At 47.6% G+C, this 12,325-nt stretch overlaps 3 protein-coding genes across 3 annotated transcripts; 2 read left to right on the top strand and 1 right to left on the bottom strand.

Moving 5' to 3' along the window:
- Positions 1-2,387: 2,387 nt before the first annotated feature.
- On the top strand, positions 2,388-3,131 carry KD926_001298 (ribosomal eL24 family protein; the record flags this gene model as incomplete). Its single annotated transcript, XM_053104991.1, has 4 exons — positions 2,388-2,392; positions 2,449-2,472; positions 2,536-2,582; positions 2,656-3,131. The coding sequence occupies 4 exons, from the start codon at positions 2,388-2,390 to the stop codon at positions 3,129-3,131; spliced, it is 552 nt and encodes a 183-aa protein (XP_052951820.1).
- A 6,283-nt stretch (positions 3,132-9,414) lies between these two features.
- KD926_001296 (oxidase ustYa family protein) lies at positions 9,415-10,422 on the bottom strand (the record flags this gene model as incomplete). The annotated part of the gene is made up of 5 exons (XM_053104990.1): positions 9,415-9,656; positions 9,707-9,806; positions 9,854-9,984; positions 10,040-10,171; positions 10,224-10,422. 5 exons carry the CDS (start codon positions 10,420-10,422, stop codon positions 9,415-9,417), a joined length of 804 nt encoding a protein of 267 aa, XP_052951819.1.
- A 1,046-nt stretch (positions 10,423-11,468) lies between these two features.
- KD926_001295 (uncharacterized protein) lies at positions 11,469-12,293 on the top strand (the record flags this gene model as incomplete). The annotated part of the gene is made up of 1 exon (XM_053104989.1): positions 11,469-12,293. One exon carries the CDS (start codon positions 11,469-11,471, stop codon positions 12,291-12,293), a length of 825 nt encoding a protein of 274 aa, XP_052951818.1.
- Positions 12,294-12,325: the final 32 nt, after the last annotated feature.

The raw sequence follows: 12,325 nt of genomic DNA, 5'->3' as shown, positions 1-12,325 counted from the left end.
TCAACAAGTTCAAAAACTCGTTTAAAAAGTAAATAATAGCCGTCAGTGGAATCTTGACTTGTAAAAACCCGAAGTAAGGTAATAACTAGTTATCAAGCAGTTAATCGTTTGTTGCGAAACAGTTTTTTAGTATTAAAGTAACACTTACTTTTGCATTGATCCGGCAAGAATGTTGCAAAAAGAACCTCGTTAAGATCCTTTGATCGAATGCGCTTATAAGACATATCTACTTCAAAAGAAGTAAGCTGAGACAAAAGCTGGATTTGCTCTTTAAAACCACAGAGAACCATTGTACCGTGGGAGTCATGGTATTGTTCTTGGATATAATCCTAAATACTTAATAAGCACTTGTTTACTGTTGATTAAGTACTTTTCAAGTACTTACTCTCATGCTTGGGTCAACATTTTGAAGAAAGATAAGGCCATTGATATCCTGACCATTAGGATATGAAAGTAACCGCTCCTTCTGAATAATTGTCGATATTCGATCCTTATTACAAAAGCTAGAGTGAATCTCTGCTAGTGTAGAAGCATTATACTGCTGACAGAATGCTTCAAGTTGCGGATTCCGAAGAAATTGGGCTAAGTTAAGATATACTGGTTAGTAAGTACTTCTTAAGTAGTTATCAAGTACTTACCTGTAGTTAAGCTTGGATCTCGAATCTGTTGAATCACGTTCTTTACCCCATTTAAGATTTTCTCTGGAGCCTTGCTCGGTGGTGGTGGTGGGTGTTTATGAATACCCTGAGAAGTGAACAGAATATATGGGCAGTGATCTAAATCTACTGGGATTAAAGCATTGAAAATAACATCACAATATGTATGTTTTAATCGTCCTGATCCCTGAGGATGATCTCGATCTTTATATAACTAGAAATCAGTTATCAGATACCTGACTAGCAGTTGCTAAGCACTTACCACAGTATTGTCGTCGTGAAGATAAGGGCTCAAAAATACCACATTCTTCAGTTGGTGGTAAGAGCTCTTCGTTAAAAAGACTTTCCAAGAACTGAAGATCTATAACTGTATGACCTTGAATAGCCCCTTGATGATGTTTAGACAAGAAATCAGATGAACCATTTATACATCCAATATAAGGTGCATGTTCTCCGTGAACATTCTAAAATAAAAGATAAGCACTTATTTACCGTTTACTAAGTACTAGAAAACATACCTTATGAGGATATCTTTTGAATACTGGCTTGCAAGTAGGAAGATGATCAAGGCAAGCATGACCCTTCTTAAAAAAAGCAATTTTTGATCGATAATAGCTATAACTGTTTAGCAAACGGTTCTCAAGCACTTAATAAGTATTTAAAATTATACCTGTATGCATTTCTCTTGCCCAGATCAGTCTCTAAGATTTGAATATCTTTTTGAGAGTTTTGAATCTCCTGCCACATAGCCTCATTGACAGAGGTATGATGATAAGATTGTAAAAATGAACTAAGAAATTCACATGCAAAGATTCCAGAGCATTTCCAAGTCCATCTTTCAACACGACATCCAAGAAATGGGCAATAAACAGGTCTTTTCTTGTGCCCAAAGGGCTGTTTCTTCGCATATTGAATCTAGAAGTAATTAGTAATCGAGTCCCAAGTACTAACTACTTGGTAACCAGTCTTTAAGTACTTATTAAACACTTACGTCATGAACAACCTGTTCCAGTTCAGTCTTTGATCGTCCTTTTGAAGCAACAACATATGTGTATCCATGTATATGCGTTGCAGGATACTCCGGTAGATCATCAATATATTCTACTACCAATGTTTTAAGGCTGGACCTTTTGGCATTGGTAAGTGGAGTCAGTACAGATATCTCTTCCTAAAAGAAGTAATTAGTCATTATTATTCAATTAACTACTTAGTAAGTGCTTCAGTATACCTGCGTATCAGAAAACATCTCTGATAGATGGTCAATATCAATAACTGAAGAGTTGGAATCCATTGCTGGATGAAATCATGACAGAAGAACAGTGTTTTGTAACTGATTATAAACCAATTTATAAGTGCTCAGATTTTAGGGGAGGAAACAGTAAAATAAGAAAGAAGAGGAAAATGAATTACATGTTCTGAGTACGGTACTTTAAATAGTCGCGCGTCTTAAAATGGCTGCATAGTGGCTTGGCAGTCACGTGAAAAGTGGAATAGTCCACCTGAGCTTATTAAAAAGACCAGCTGGCCTGTGTACACTCTTTCCTTTGTCTTGGCAAAAAGAGGCCGCTGACTCAGCCGCTGACTCATCGGTTTCAGGCCGCGCTATTCTCCATTGAGCCGTGTCAAATGCCGCCTCTCACCGCCTGATTATCTGGTTATCAAAGAATTTTTTTATCGTCCGTTTCGACTCCACACCTCCCCAAACGACCGCGAGCTCTCACATCCGCCAAAATGAGGTACGTTGACTGGAATCAAATTCCTGGTGATGAACTTGCATGCTGACCCGCTCTAGGATTGAGAATTGCTTCTTCTGCAGGTTCGTCCGCCCCCACTAATCCAGGTCGCAACCCGAACTCCGAATTGACAACCCATCCAACAGTCGCCCGACGTATCCGTCGAAGGGTATCACTTTTGTCAGAAACGATGGTACGCAGGCCCGTGATGTTCAGGATCTGGAAATATCTCTATTCCCGGGAGTGCGCTAATACCCCGTGTACAGCCAAGGCATTCAGATTCTGCCGCTCGAAATGCCAGCGCGCATTCACCAAGAAACGCCAGGCCCGTAAGGTGAAATGGACCAAGATCTCCCGTCAACACGCCGGCAAGGAAATGCAAGTCGACCGCACGCTGCAGTTCGCCGCCCGCCGGAACGTTCCCACCCGTTACAACCGCCAGCTTATGGCCCAGACCCTGCACGCCATGGAGCGGGTCGAGGAGATCCGGGCGCGTCGCGAGCGTGTCTTCTACAAGAAGCGTATGGCCGGTAACCGCGAGCGTGAGACCGCCGAGAACTTCAAGCTGGTCTCTGAGAACGAACACCTGTTGCCCCGTGAGCTGCGCGAGAACGCGGACGCCAAGGTCGCCGATGTCGAGCCGGCCAAGACGAAGGTCTTCAAGACCGAGCGACGCAAGTTGCGCGCGAGAGTCGACGGTGGTGTGGAGGAGGTTGTGGAGGAGGGTATGGATATGGACTGAGTTGACGGAACGGCTGGATTTGATTAAACCATGTTACCCCATTTTTTCTACGAGCGTGTCTTTTTTTTCTAATGTCAAAAAGATTTCCTTTGTTACTTTTTTTTTTTTCTCTGTTCGTTCCAATACCTCAATGCTGTGTTGCAAGCATTATGGCGGCCTGATCTCACAAAGATGAAATTATGGTGCAGAATAGACTGAAATTGCATTCTATGCATTGAACCTGTCAAGTTCCGAGTAGAGCTCTGCTTCAACTAGTGCATATGCCTTTGCTGCCTTCGCAGGCAGTAAACGTCGCCGACTAAAATCCGCCGGATTTTCTGGTCTTGGCGCCGACCACGTGCCGGCGTATCCGTATCCGTTCCCCCCCGTATTCGACATCGAGTTCGCATTTCTCCTTTCCGCCAACTTCTTCCATCTTTCCTTGATCAATCTCATTGCTGATAGTCGAGCTGATCTATTAGGATCGAGCGTATTTTGCTTACTCAGGCCATAGTGCCACGAGTCATCGGGGAATAACTGACCACACAATGGCTCCTCGACGTTCCCATAAAAAGTCCCGGAATGGTTGTCGGGAATGCAAAAGACGACATCTCAAGGTAAGGTTTGCCTTTCTTCCGCCTTTTTTCCCCGTAATTCGCAAATTCTGGCCTGCTAAGACTGGACCACAGTGCAATGAACAGTTCCCCTGCAGCAACTGCGCGAGTCATGGCATTACATGCAGCTTTGTTCCCCCCGGAGGCCCGGCTCTTAGCCCTAAAGTCTCTCGAGGCCCACAGAGCTCCCCAGCTGGACTTTCACCAGCAGCTGCGACACTAAGTGCCGTGTCAACTCATCACTCTCCGTCGATGCCAACACCGCCTGACTCTGGGTTTTCGGGAAACTCGGCACTATTGGATCTGCTTTCAGATACCCTCCACGATGTACCAGCTTTGCCCAAAGAAAACTGGGTCCGCGACTTGGAATTGATGCACCACTTTTGCACGGTGACTGTCGATACCTTAGCTACACGCCAGGATATGCGGTATACTTGGCGTGTAATCGTTCCAACCGAAGGCTACGGTAATGAATTTGTCATGCACGGCATCCTGGCAACATCTGCCATTCACCGAGCGACTCTCTATCCCTCGCGCCGATCAATTTATCTTGCATGCTCCGATTACCACCAGGCCTGTGGCCTGCGTACTTTTCGAACTATTCTCTCCGCTCCTCTGAAGCGCGAAGATTGGCAGGCTATCTTTTGTTTTGCATCAATGCTTGTTGTATGGGTGCTCGCTATGCCAGCTAGGTCTGCTGATGGTCGCCTGCCAAGCCCAATTTCAAACGTCCTCGAGCTATTCTCTGTGATCAGAGGTATAAGCACCATCTTAGAACCTTTTCAACACCCTCTTAAAAACTCTTCATTAGCAGCTTTTGTGCACGGGGTCTGGACATACAACTATGGCAAAGATTGGTCTATAAGGTGAGATTAATGGACACAGTTCTTCCTGTTCAGCACCTTCTCTTCCTGAAACTCATATTGCTCTCAGCTCCGCATCCGAGAGTCTCCTTCCCAGCGATATTATATCTCAACTAGGGAGTCTTCGGGGTTTGGTCGAGTCCAGCAACCTCAGCCCGGACGAGAAGGAGGACCATTTGTCCGCCATTTCGACTTTAGAGCTCTGTGCCAAACACATGGCCGTAGCCGGTCTGCGCATCGAGATCGGCATGATTTTAGTCTGGCCTTTTTCAATCCCACCGCATATCATGCGTGCTATTGATAACAGGGAACCCCTGGGACTCATATTCTTGGCGCACTTTTGTGTTCTGTTTGCCTTTTTTGAACACCAATGGTTTGTAAAGGGTTGGACGAGGCAGGTCCTTGCCGACATCATACCTTGTATTCCGTCTTCTCATGCTTCGTGGCTGAATTGGCCGAGGGAGCATGTTTGGAAATCTCGATGAGTGCCTAGGCTGGTCGAACTTTTCAATTACAAAAGATTAGATTTGCCTTGCTACTACACAAAATCAGCATCTGAAACACCAGCACTACGACCTTGGCCCCAGCTGCCGTGCCAGTCCACCAACAACCAGCATGAATCAGTCGTGAGGCTCTGTGGTTGCACCCATCATACAATTGCAGATCCCTGATGCCCGAGAATGCGCCTTACGGGTCTCTCTGTCCCTGGGACTAGCGCTGCGCCACTCTCTAGAGAGAATCAACCAAATGAAAGTTGACAATACTATCGATCGCACTAGGTAGTGACCTAACGAGGCTGTGTGCCAACAACGGCCCCAAACCACTCACCATGATTGGAGCATTTGAGCCGCAACGCCCAAGGATCTAACCCTCATCCTTACGAAAACGAGAAGCAACTTCTCACTCCAATGCTCTCAGCCGCCAAATCCAGCACGACTCCATCACTCTAACTAGTCAGTCATGTCCAATCCATCTCTTGAAATCCCAGGTCACCCCATCTCGCTTCGATCTGAGCACATTGCGACATTCGAATCCTGCATCCAATTAAAGCAGCTATCCAAAATCCCGCGAACGCGTTGGGTCCCTCCAGATTACATGATCCAGGACAGCAACGGTTCACAGCCCTGGGGAAAGAATGGGGGGGGGGCGAGATGTCACGAAATCCGCGACGCGTCGGGTCTCCCGCTCTTTGAAATCCTTCACAAATCAAGCCTCTTCAAACAGACCCTGGGGCGTTTATCTTCCAGGAACTCGAGATAATCCGTTAGCATCGGCCAGGGCTCGAGTTGGTGCCACCCACTTTCAGTTCGACATTTCTTTCCAGAATGCCTCGGCGCTTAGGGGGTACGGATCCACGCTGTTGGAGGTCCAGCGGGACGATCCCGCTATAGTTCACTTCTCAGTTAGCACCATGGGGAGCAAGGTAGTTAGGGTGCTGCATGCTCGTGGAGAGTTTCCGGGGACGCATCAGACACTGCCGGGCCTTGTTTTTCTGTGGAAATGTACGGTTTCTGCAGGTGTGGATTTGTCGTTGGTGTGTTTTTTTGATGATATTGGAAGATATATCATATTTGTGTGCTAGCTTGCTCGCGCTATAGGCCGCATTAATTCTACTAATGATTTCGGAGCTGAAGGGTAAGGCCTTCTGAGAAAGATCCTAGGATAGGATAGGCGGACGGCTTTTGTCATCTCCATATTGATTCTCTTGATACCCGTTGGTAATAAATATAGAACAGCATTGCTCTCTTGACTTTAACTATCCCTCATAGTAGCCGGTTCCTGATACGTCTTTGCTCTCGAACACCCATAGAATATCATAATGCATAAATCCGGAGATAACAGCCAAGCAAAGAAAAGAATCCATCCTAAACAACTCCCCACACCCACCCAATAAACGCCCCATATAAAAAAAAAAACCGCAAACCCATGGTATAAATAAGCCCCTCATAACGCCATCCCTCAAATCGAAACTAAAGCATATCGTCTCGCATACCGAACAATCAACGCAATAACTACGCCTACCAGACACCCGATAATGAAACCCACGCATATCCGCAGCGCAATTACTCGCTTCGGTGTCTCGGTCCACTCTTCACAATTCTGTTGTTGCGTGTATATCTCGTGGGTGTCGTTGGACTCGAGTGATGATGATTCAGAGTATCTGTCGTTCGTTGGGGCGTATGACATTTTTTATGATGTGGTTTCGATTCTGACAGGGGGGTTGAAGATGGATGTTTTTTGTGCTGTGGTCGTTAGGGGAATGGTGGTGCTGGTGGTGGTTTGTGGACTATATACCTCTCTATGTATGGGATTGCTCGGTGTGGAATCAACCAAATGAACAGTTTTTTGTGAGCAGTCATAGTTGATAATAATCATCACCTATGTCCTCGGCTCCAGAGAACCGCTTATAGCACTTATATACACCCAGTTGCAGTTTCGAGTATTGCTCGTTCTCGTTCAGCTCGGTCGGCTGTGCTACTACTAATATTCCTCTGTGAATACCTACTAGTCCTCCAACTTCTAGATAATCTTCTAGCTTCTACGGCCAGCACGGTAAATGGCCCCCACAGGACCCGTCACTCTAACAGAGCCTCAACCAACATCAGGGCTGGAGTAATACTGTGGGGTCGTAGCACAGCCTTGTGGTTATTTTTTAGCTAATAGAGGCCAGCTATGGATATGCTGGATTAGTTCATATGCCCCTGGTAGACTGCGAGGTCTTTGTGGTCTTGTTTTGGAGGCCAATACGCTATCCGGGTTGTTTGGGATTGGTGTGCCTCACTGTCGCTTCCTGTGGGAGGAAGGAGGGGTGAGTTGGAGATAAGATGTAGGCTCTTAACGCTTGGTACTTGGCTTGGTGCTTGATGTAAGACGGTGATGGATGGAACGATGTGTTATGTAGGGAGTACGATGTTGGTGTCTTTCCTTATGGTAGGTTCATGCTTTGAGAAAGTAGTGTTGTTTCTTCAACGGTCGATGATTGATTTGCACGTACATTTCTAGAGGAATATGGTTTATTGTATATCTTATTTCCAGTGTGTCTGTCTCGGGATCTTGGCTCTAATCGCTAGTGCTTTTGAAGAAACGTTTCTTATATGTGTACATTGTTCCGCTGCCATTGAACCCTTGCGCAATAACAGTGAATGTAAAACTTCAACTTACGATTTCGAGACATATAAACTCAAATGAGAGCTTCAGACAACGGTTAAAGCTTGGTTAAAGGTTCATTCTTCTCGTTGTTTCTGACAAAGCCAGCGTTAGATCTGGTTAAATAAAGAGTTTCAAAGGACAAAGGGGTCAACCAGTTTTTTTGGCAAGTAGTAAACTCTCGCCCGCCTATGTGAGACATGCGAGCCCGATAACTGCCTGTGCTTTTCACTTAGGGGACTTTGTACAGATTTCGTTGGCTGTCTTAATCCCCTAAACAAATTGTCTTCCAAAAACCTCTACCCTTGAGCTTAGATATATATCCAGCGGCTCCAACGTATGTCAACTATTGGGTATGATTGTACAATAGAGGTTACGCCTCAAAAACACTATATTATAGATGAATAGAGTAATGAGTCGACTGACAAGTGTTCATGATGCCCTCATACTAGGCATGGGGTAGCCACAACACCTGCTGTAAACAAATGCCAGAGGAACAGACAAGAAGATTAAGCGGCATAAAAGCATAGCATTATAGTGCACATATTTCCAACCCTTAAACAACAACAGGCCGGCTGGCCCAATGGCAAGGCGCTTGACTACGAATCAAGAGATTGCAGGTTCGACCCCTGCGTCGGTCAATCTTTTTGTTTTTTTTTTGTCTTTCATTTTTCCGCCCGGGTCGGGGCGGGATTCGACCGTGCAAAGATTCTGGTTTTATTATTTTTTATTTTAAAGACAAATATAGCCGCAACAATGGGCATGCATCGGTCGGAATAGACTCCTTGACCATCTGGTTGCAAATACGGCCGCAGCCTCGACCACCGGCCAGCGTTCATTCATGCAAGTCTTTTTTGGTCGCTTTGGTTAAACACGAGTTTTTGAGTCCGCGTATACTCGAATTCCCATCTGACTATGAACTATAAATAGATTACTCTTCACCTCACGTACGTATCCGACTCGTTGTTTAAATCAGGCGTTCTATATAGAGTGGCAGGTTGCGCGTTATTGCCCTATCTCGGAATGCCCGTCCTACAGATGATGAATCCAACTCTAGCATATTGAATTACTGGATTGCATGCAACCACCTTGCTGCGTGCTGAGAGTTGTACCCACTCCTCACAGAGAACCGAGTTTGCACAGTGCACACTATATTTAGTGCCCCGCAACTCGATCACAAATGTACATTTTGCCGCATAGAGATAAAAGTACGCACATGCATACATACACAGCAAGGTAGGTTTCATGCGGTGGCTGAGCTAAGCCACCTTGGCATCCGTGTTTTTTTGTTCATTCCATCTTCCTTTTGCAATTATTTCCGAGAATATGGAGATGGAGATCGTGATGTGCTCAAGTCTATTTGGCGATCCCGAAAGGGCTGAGATAGTGTTTTGTTGATCCTTGATCTGCTGACGATCATTATTGGGCCCAGGTGGGGAGGTATCGTCGAGCCTTATGATTCAGGACCGTTTTCTTGAACGGAGAATTATCTATCTGATTTATTTGTTTGCTCTTTGAAGTGTTGAATTTATATCGGATTTTTGTCCAGTATACGCGAGATTGTAATCCTGTGGTTGAGCGTTTCAGATAATCATTATTGTGCATTTTTATACATGGAAATAGGTAGACATGACATCTTAATTATTCTAAAATTTATATAAAATTCATAGCGTCATAAATTTACGGGACCTCCTCATATACCCGATCGCCCTGCTTCGGCGGCTCCAGGAAATCCGACGGAACGGACTCCGGCAGCTGGTTATGCTCAGCCCAATCGCGAATAGCATCAAAGTTACGGCAGCGATGCTTCGTGTTAAAGTCGACGAATGGCTCAGGGCTGTCGGGGTGAACCCAGACTTGACCGAGGACTCCGACGTCGACGGTGCACATGAGCTGCTGTCGGAGGATGTCGAGACAGTGGGCTAAAGGAGTCAGTACTGGTCAGGGCCGAGGAAGCCGTGTGAGTACTTACAGACGTGGCGACGGACAATGAAGTCGTCGTTCTTGAAGGCACCATGGCCCTGCTTTTTGTAATAGTCGTGGTTGTAGTAGAGAGACTGGCGAAGAAGGTTCTGAGGCTTTGTTAGTGGGGTTCATAGGAAGTGAGTAGTAAACCTACCAGGCAGTGAAGGTGATGAAGACCCTCAACATTTGCTGGGTAGCCTCCTCCATACTTCTCGCTGATCTTGACCTGGTCCTGTGCAAGGCCCGATCTTTTGGCTTCCTCGGCAGGAACCCGAATGCTTCGGTCTGAAGATTGTTAGCATGCTTGACCGAACTGCGATCAGAAGGAATGAAAACCTACAGTCAGCACCGAGGGATTTCCACGCCGCATCGACCTCGGGACTGGCGTCCTTGCGGTAAATGTTCTCGTGAAGGAACGAGCCGTTGAATTGCTCCTGGTGGTACGAAATGCCGACGTTGGAGATGACGGGAGCTGCCGCTGGAATTAGCCAATGTTCCCCGCACCTGACCGGATGAAGCCCTACAATATTGAGCAACTCGCAACGTGCAAGTCTTGTCAGAGTCTTGTTGCTGATGCCCGACCAGTGCGCCGATTCCCAGCGACACAAGAGCCGTCGCGATGACGAGAAGGACGGTGCCCCATCTTTCCCAGTTGCTCTGAGGCTTCCGCTCTTGTCTCCACCGTGCCTCTTCGTCGGGCAGGAGCTTGTCGTTGATTTCCATGTCTTCGGTCGGAGTTGGGTGTCTTATTTTCGCGAAAAGAATTGAAGGACGGTCTTGAATCGTTTCGAAGGAATAAAGAAACAGCCGACTGATGCGACCGCAGCAGAAGCTGGTGATTTATGAGGCCGGGCAGCCGGAAAAGAGAAATCCAAGCAGATGGAAGTATCCCGAGGCCACCGACCCAATAAAACCGGCTGGAGACATGCAATGAGGGTAAAAATAACTCAGGCCGCTGAGTTGTGAGACAAGAGACCCGGTTTTCTGCAGGACGCGGCAAGCTACTTAGTGTGGCTTGAGACATGGGCCGCCTAGCCGCATGTATGTCTCATTGGGCATATTGGGGTAGACCGGTAGACACTTGACTCGACCCTCTAGATTCCAGGTAGAAGGCCCTAGGGCAACGCTAGCCTTCGTGCCAGTGCCGCCTAGACGAAGTTTAACCCCGCCTGCAGCTTCGATCCGCAGCCACCGGGTGATTTCCCGAGCTTTCCACAGTTTGCCAGGTGAGACAATGAGGCAAGGCTGGGGGGTCTTTGTCTGGCATTGAGACCTCGATTGTGTGATAGGAAGGAACAAAATTAGCACGGAGACCTGCGCTGTAATGCACTGCATTGCACCGCATCTCTTGGGAGGCAAGTTGGTGAGAAATAAAAAATCTTCCGTCGAAAGATCCCCGCGTTTGTAGGGTCGATTGGCGATGATACCATTCTCCGCAACGGGCTGGCCGGCTCATTTTTGGAGGTCGCACTGCATGAGATGGCCTTCATGCGTCATCGGGATTTCTGCTGATTGGAACATGCCAGGTTCCAGCTCGTTCTCCATCATGGAGCCGGATGGGATCATCCGAGACATGCCCAATTGTGGTGACTGGCGGTTATCACCGTGGAAGCCGACATTAGACCTATTTTTGTTCGGCGTGGTATACCTAACCTGTCCGACATTGGTATAAATATGCCTGGGAGCTGGGAAGATATCTCAAACTAAATCATCATCAAGCCCATCTCCTCTCCTCTTCATCCTTTCTTCCTATTCTTACTCCCGCCAAAATGCACTTCTCTTCCAAGTCCATCGCCCTCTTCCTCGGCAGCAACTTGCTGGCCGTCAATGCCGCTCCCGTGAGCAGCTCGACCTCGACTGCCCCTGCCACTACCACCACTGCTCCCGCCGGCTACGGCGAGTATGGCAACTACGGCAACTACGGCTCGTATGGCTCCTACAAGCGCGATGCCATCCCCAAGAAGGACAAGTCCGAGACTACGGCCGTCCCTACGACCACCGCTCCCGCCGACTATGGCAGCTACGGGAACTACGGAAACTACGGTACCTACGACAACTACGGCAACGTGAAGCGTGAGGCTCCCAAGGAGGAAACCGACACCACTTCGGCTGCCCCGACCTCCACTGCCCCGGCCGACTATGGCAGCTACGGCAACTACGGCAACTACGGCAACTACGGCTCGTACGGATCCTACAAGCGTGATGTTGCTCCCGAGAAGAAGGAGGAGCCTTCTACCTCCGTTTCCTCTGCCGAGCCTACCTCGACCGGTCCTGCTGAGTACGGCAACTACGGCAACTATGGAAACTACGGCTCGTATGGTTCCTACAAGCGCGACGCTCCCAAGGAGGACAAGGACGAGGCCTCGAAGACTACATCCTCCGCTGAGCCTACTTCCACTGGCCCTGCCGAGTACGGCAACTACGGCAACTATGGCAACTACGGCTCGTACGGCTCGTACAAGCGTGATGCCCCCAAGGAGGACAAGGAGCCTTCCAAGACGACGACCACTGCTGCTGAGTCTACCTCGACTGCTCCCGCCAGCTACGGTGACTACGGCAACTATGGCGCCTACGGCAACTACGGATCTTACTAAGGGTCCGTCTTTATGAGGCGAGGTGCAGTGGT

This window comes from Aspergillus affinis (assembly GCF_023601865.1).
Source record: "Aspergillus affinis strain CMG 70 chromosome Unknown NODE_125_length_105666_cov_89_023118, whole genome shotgun sequence".
Taxonomy (NCBI): Eukaryota; Fungi; Ascomycota; class Eurotiomycetes; order Eurotiales; family Aspergillaceae; genus Aspergillus; species Aspergillus affinis.
The sequence above is the reverse complement of the archived record's forward strand: the minus strand, read 5'-3'. Positions and strand labels throughout refer to the sequence as shown.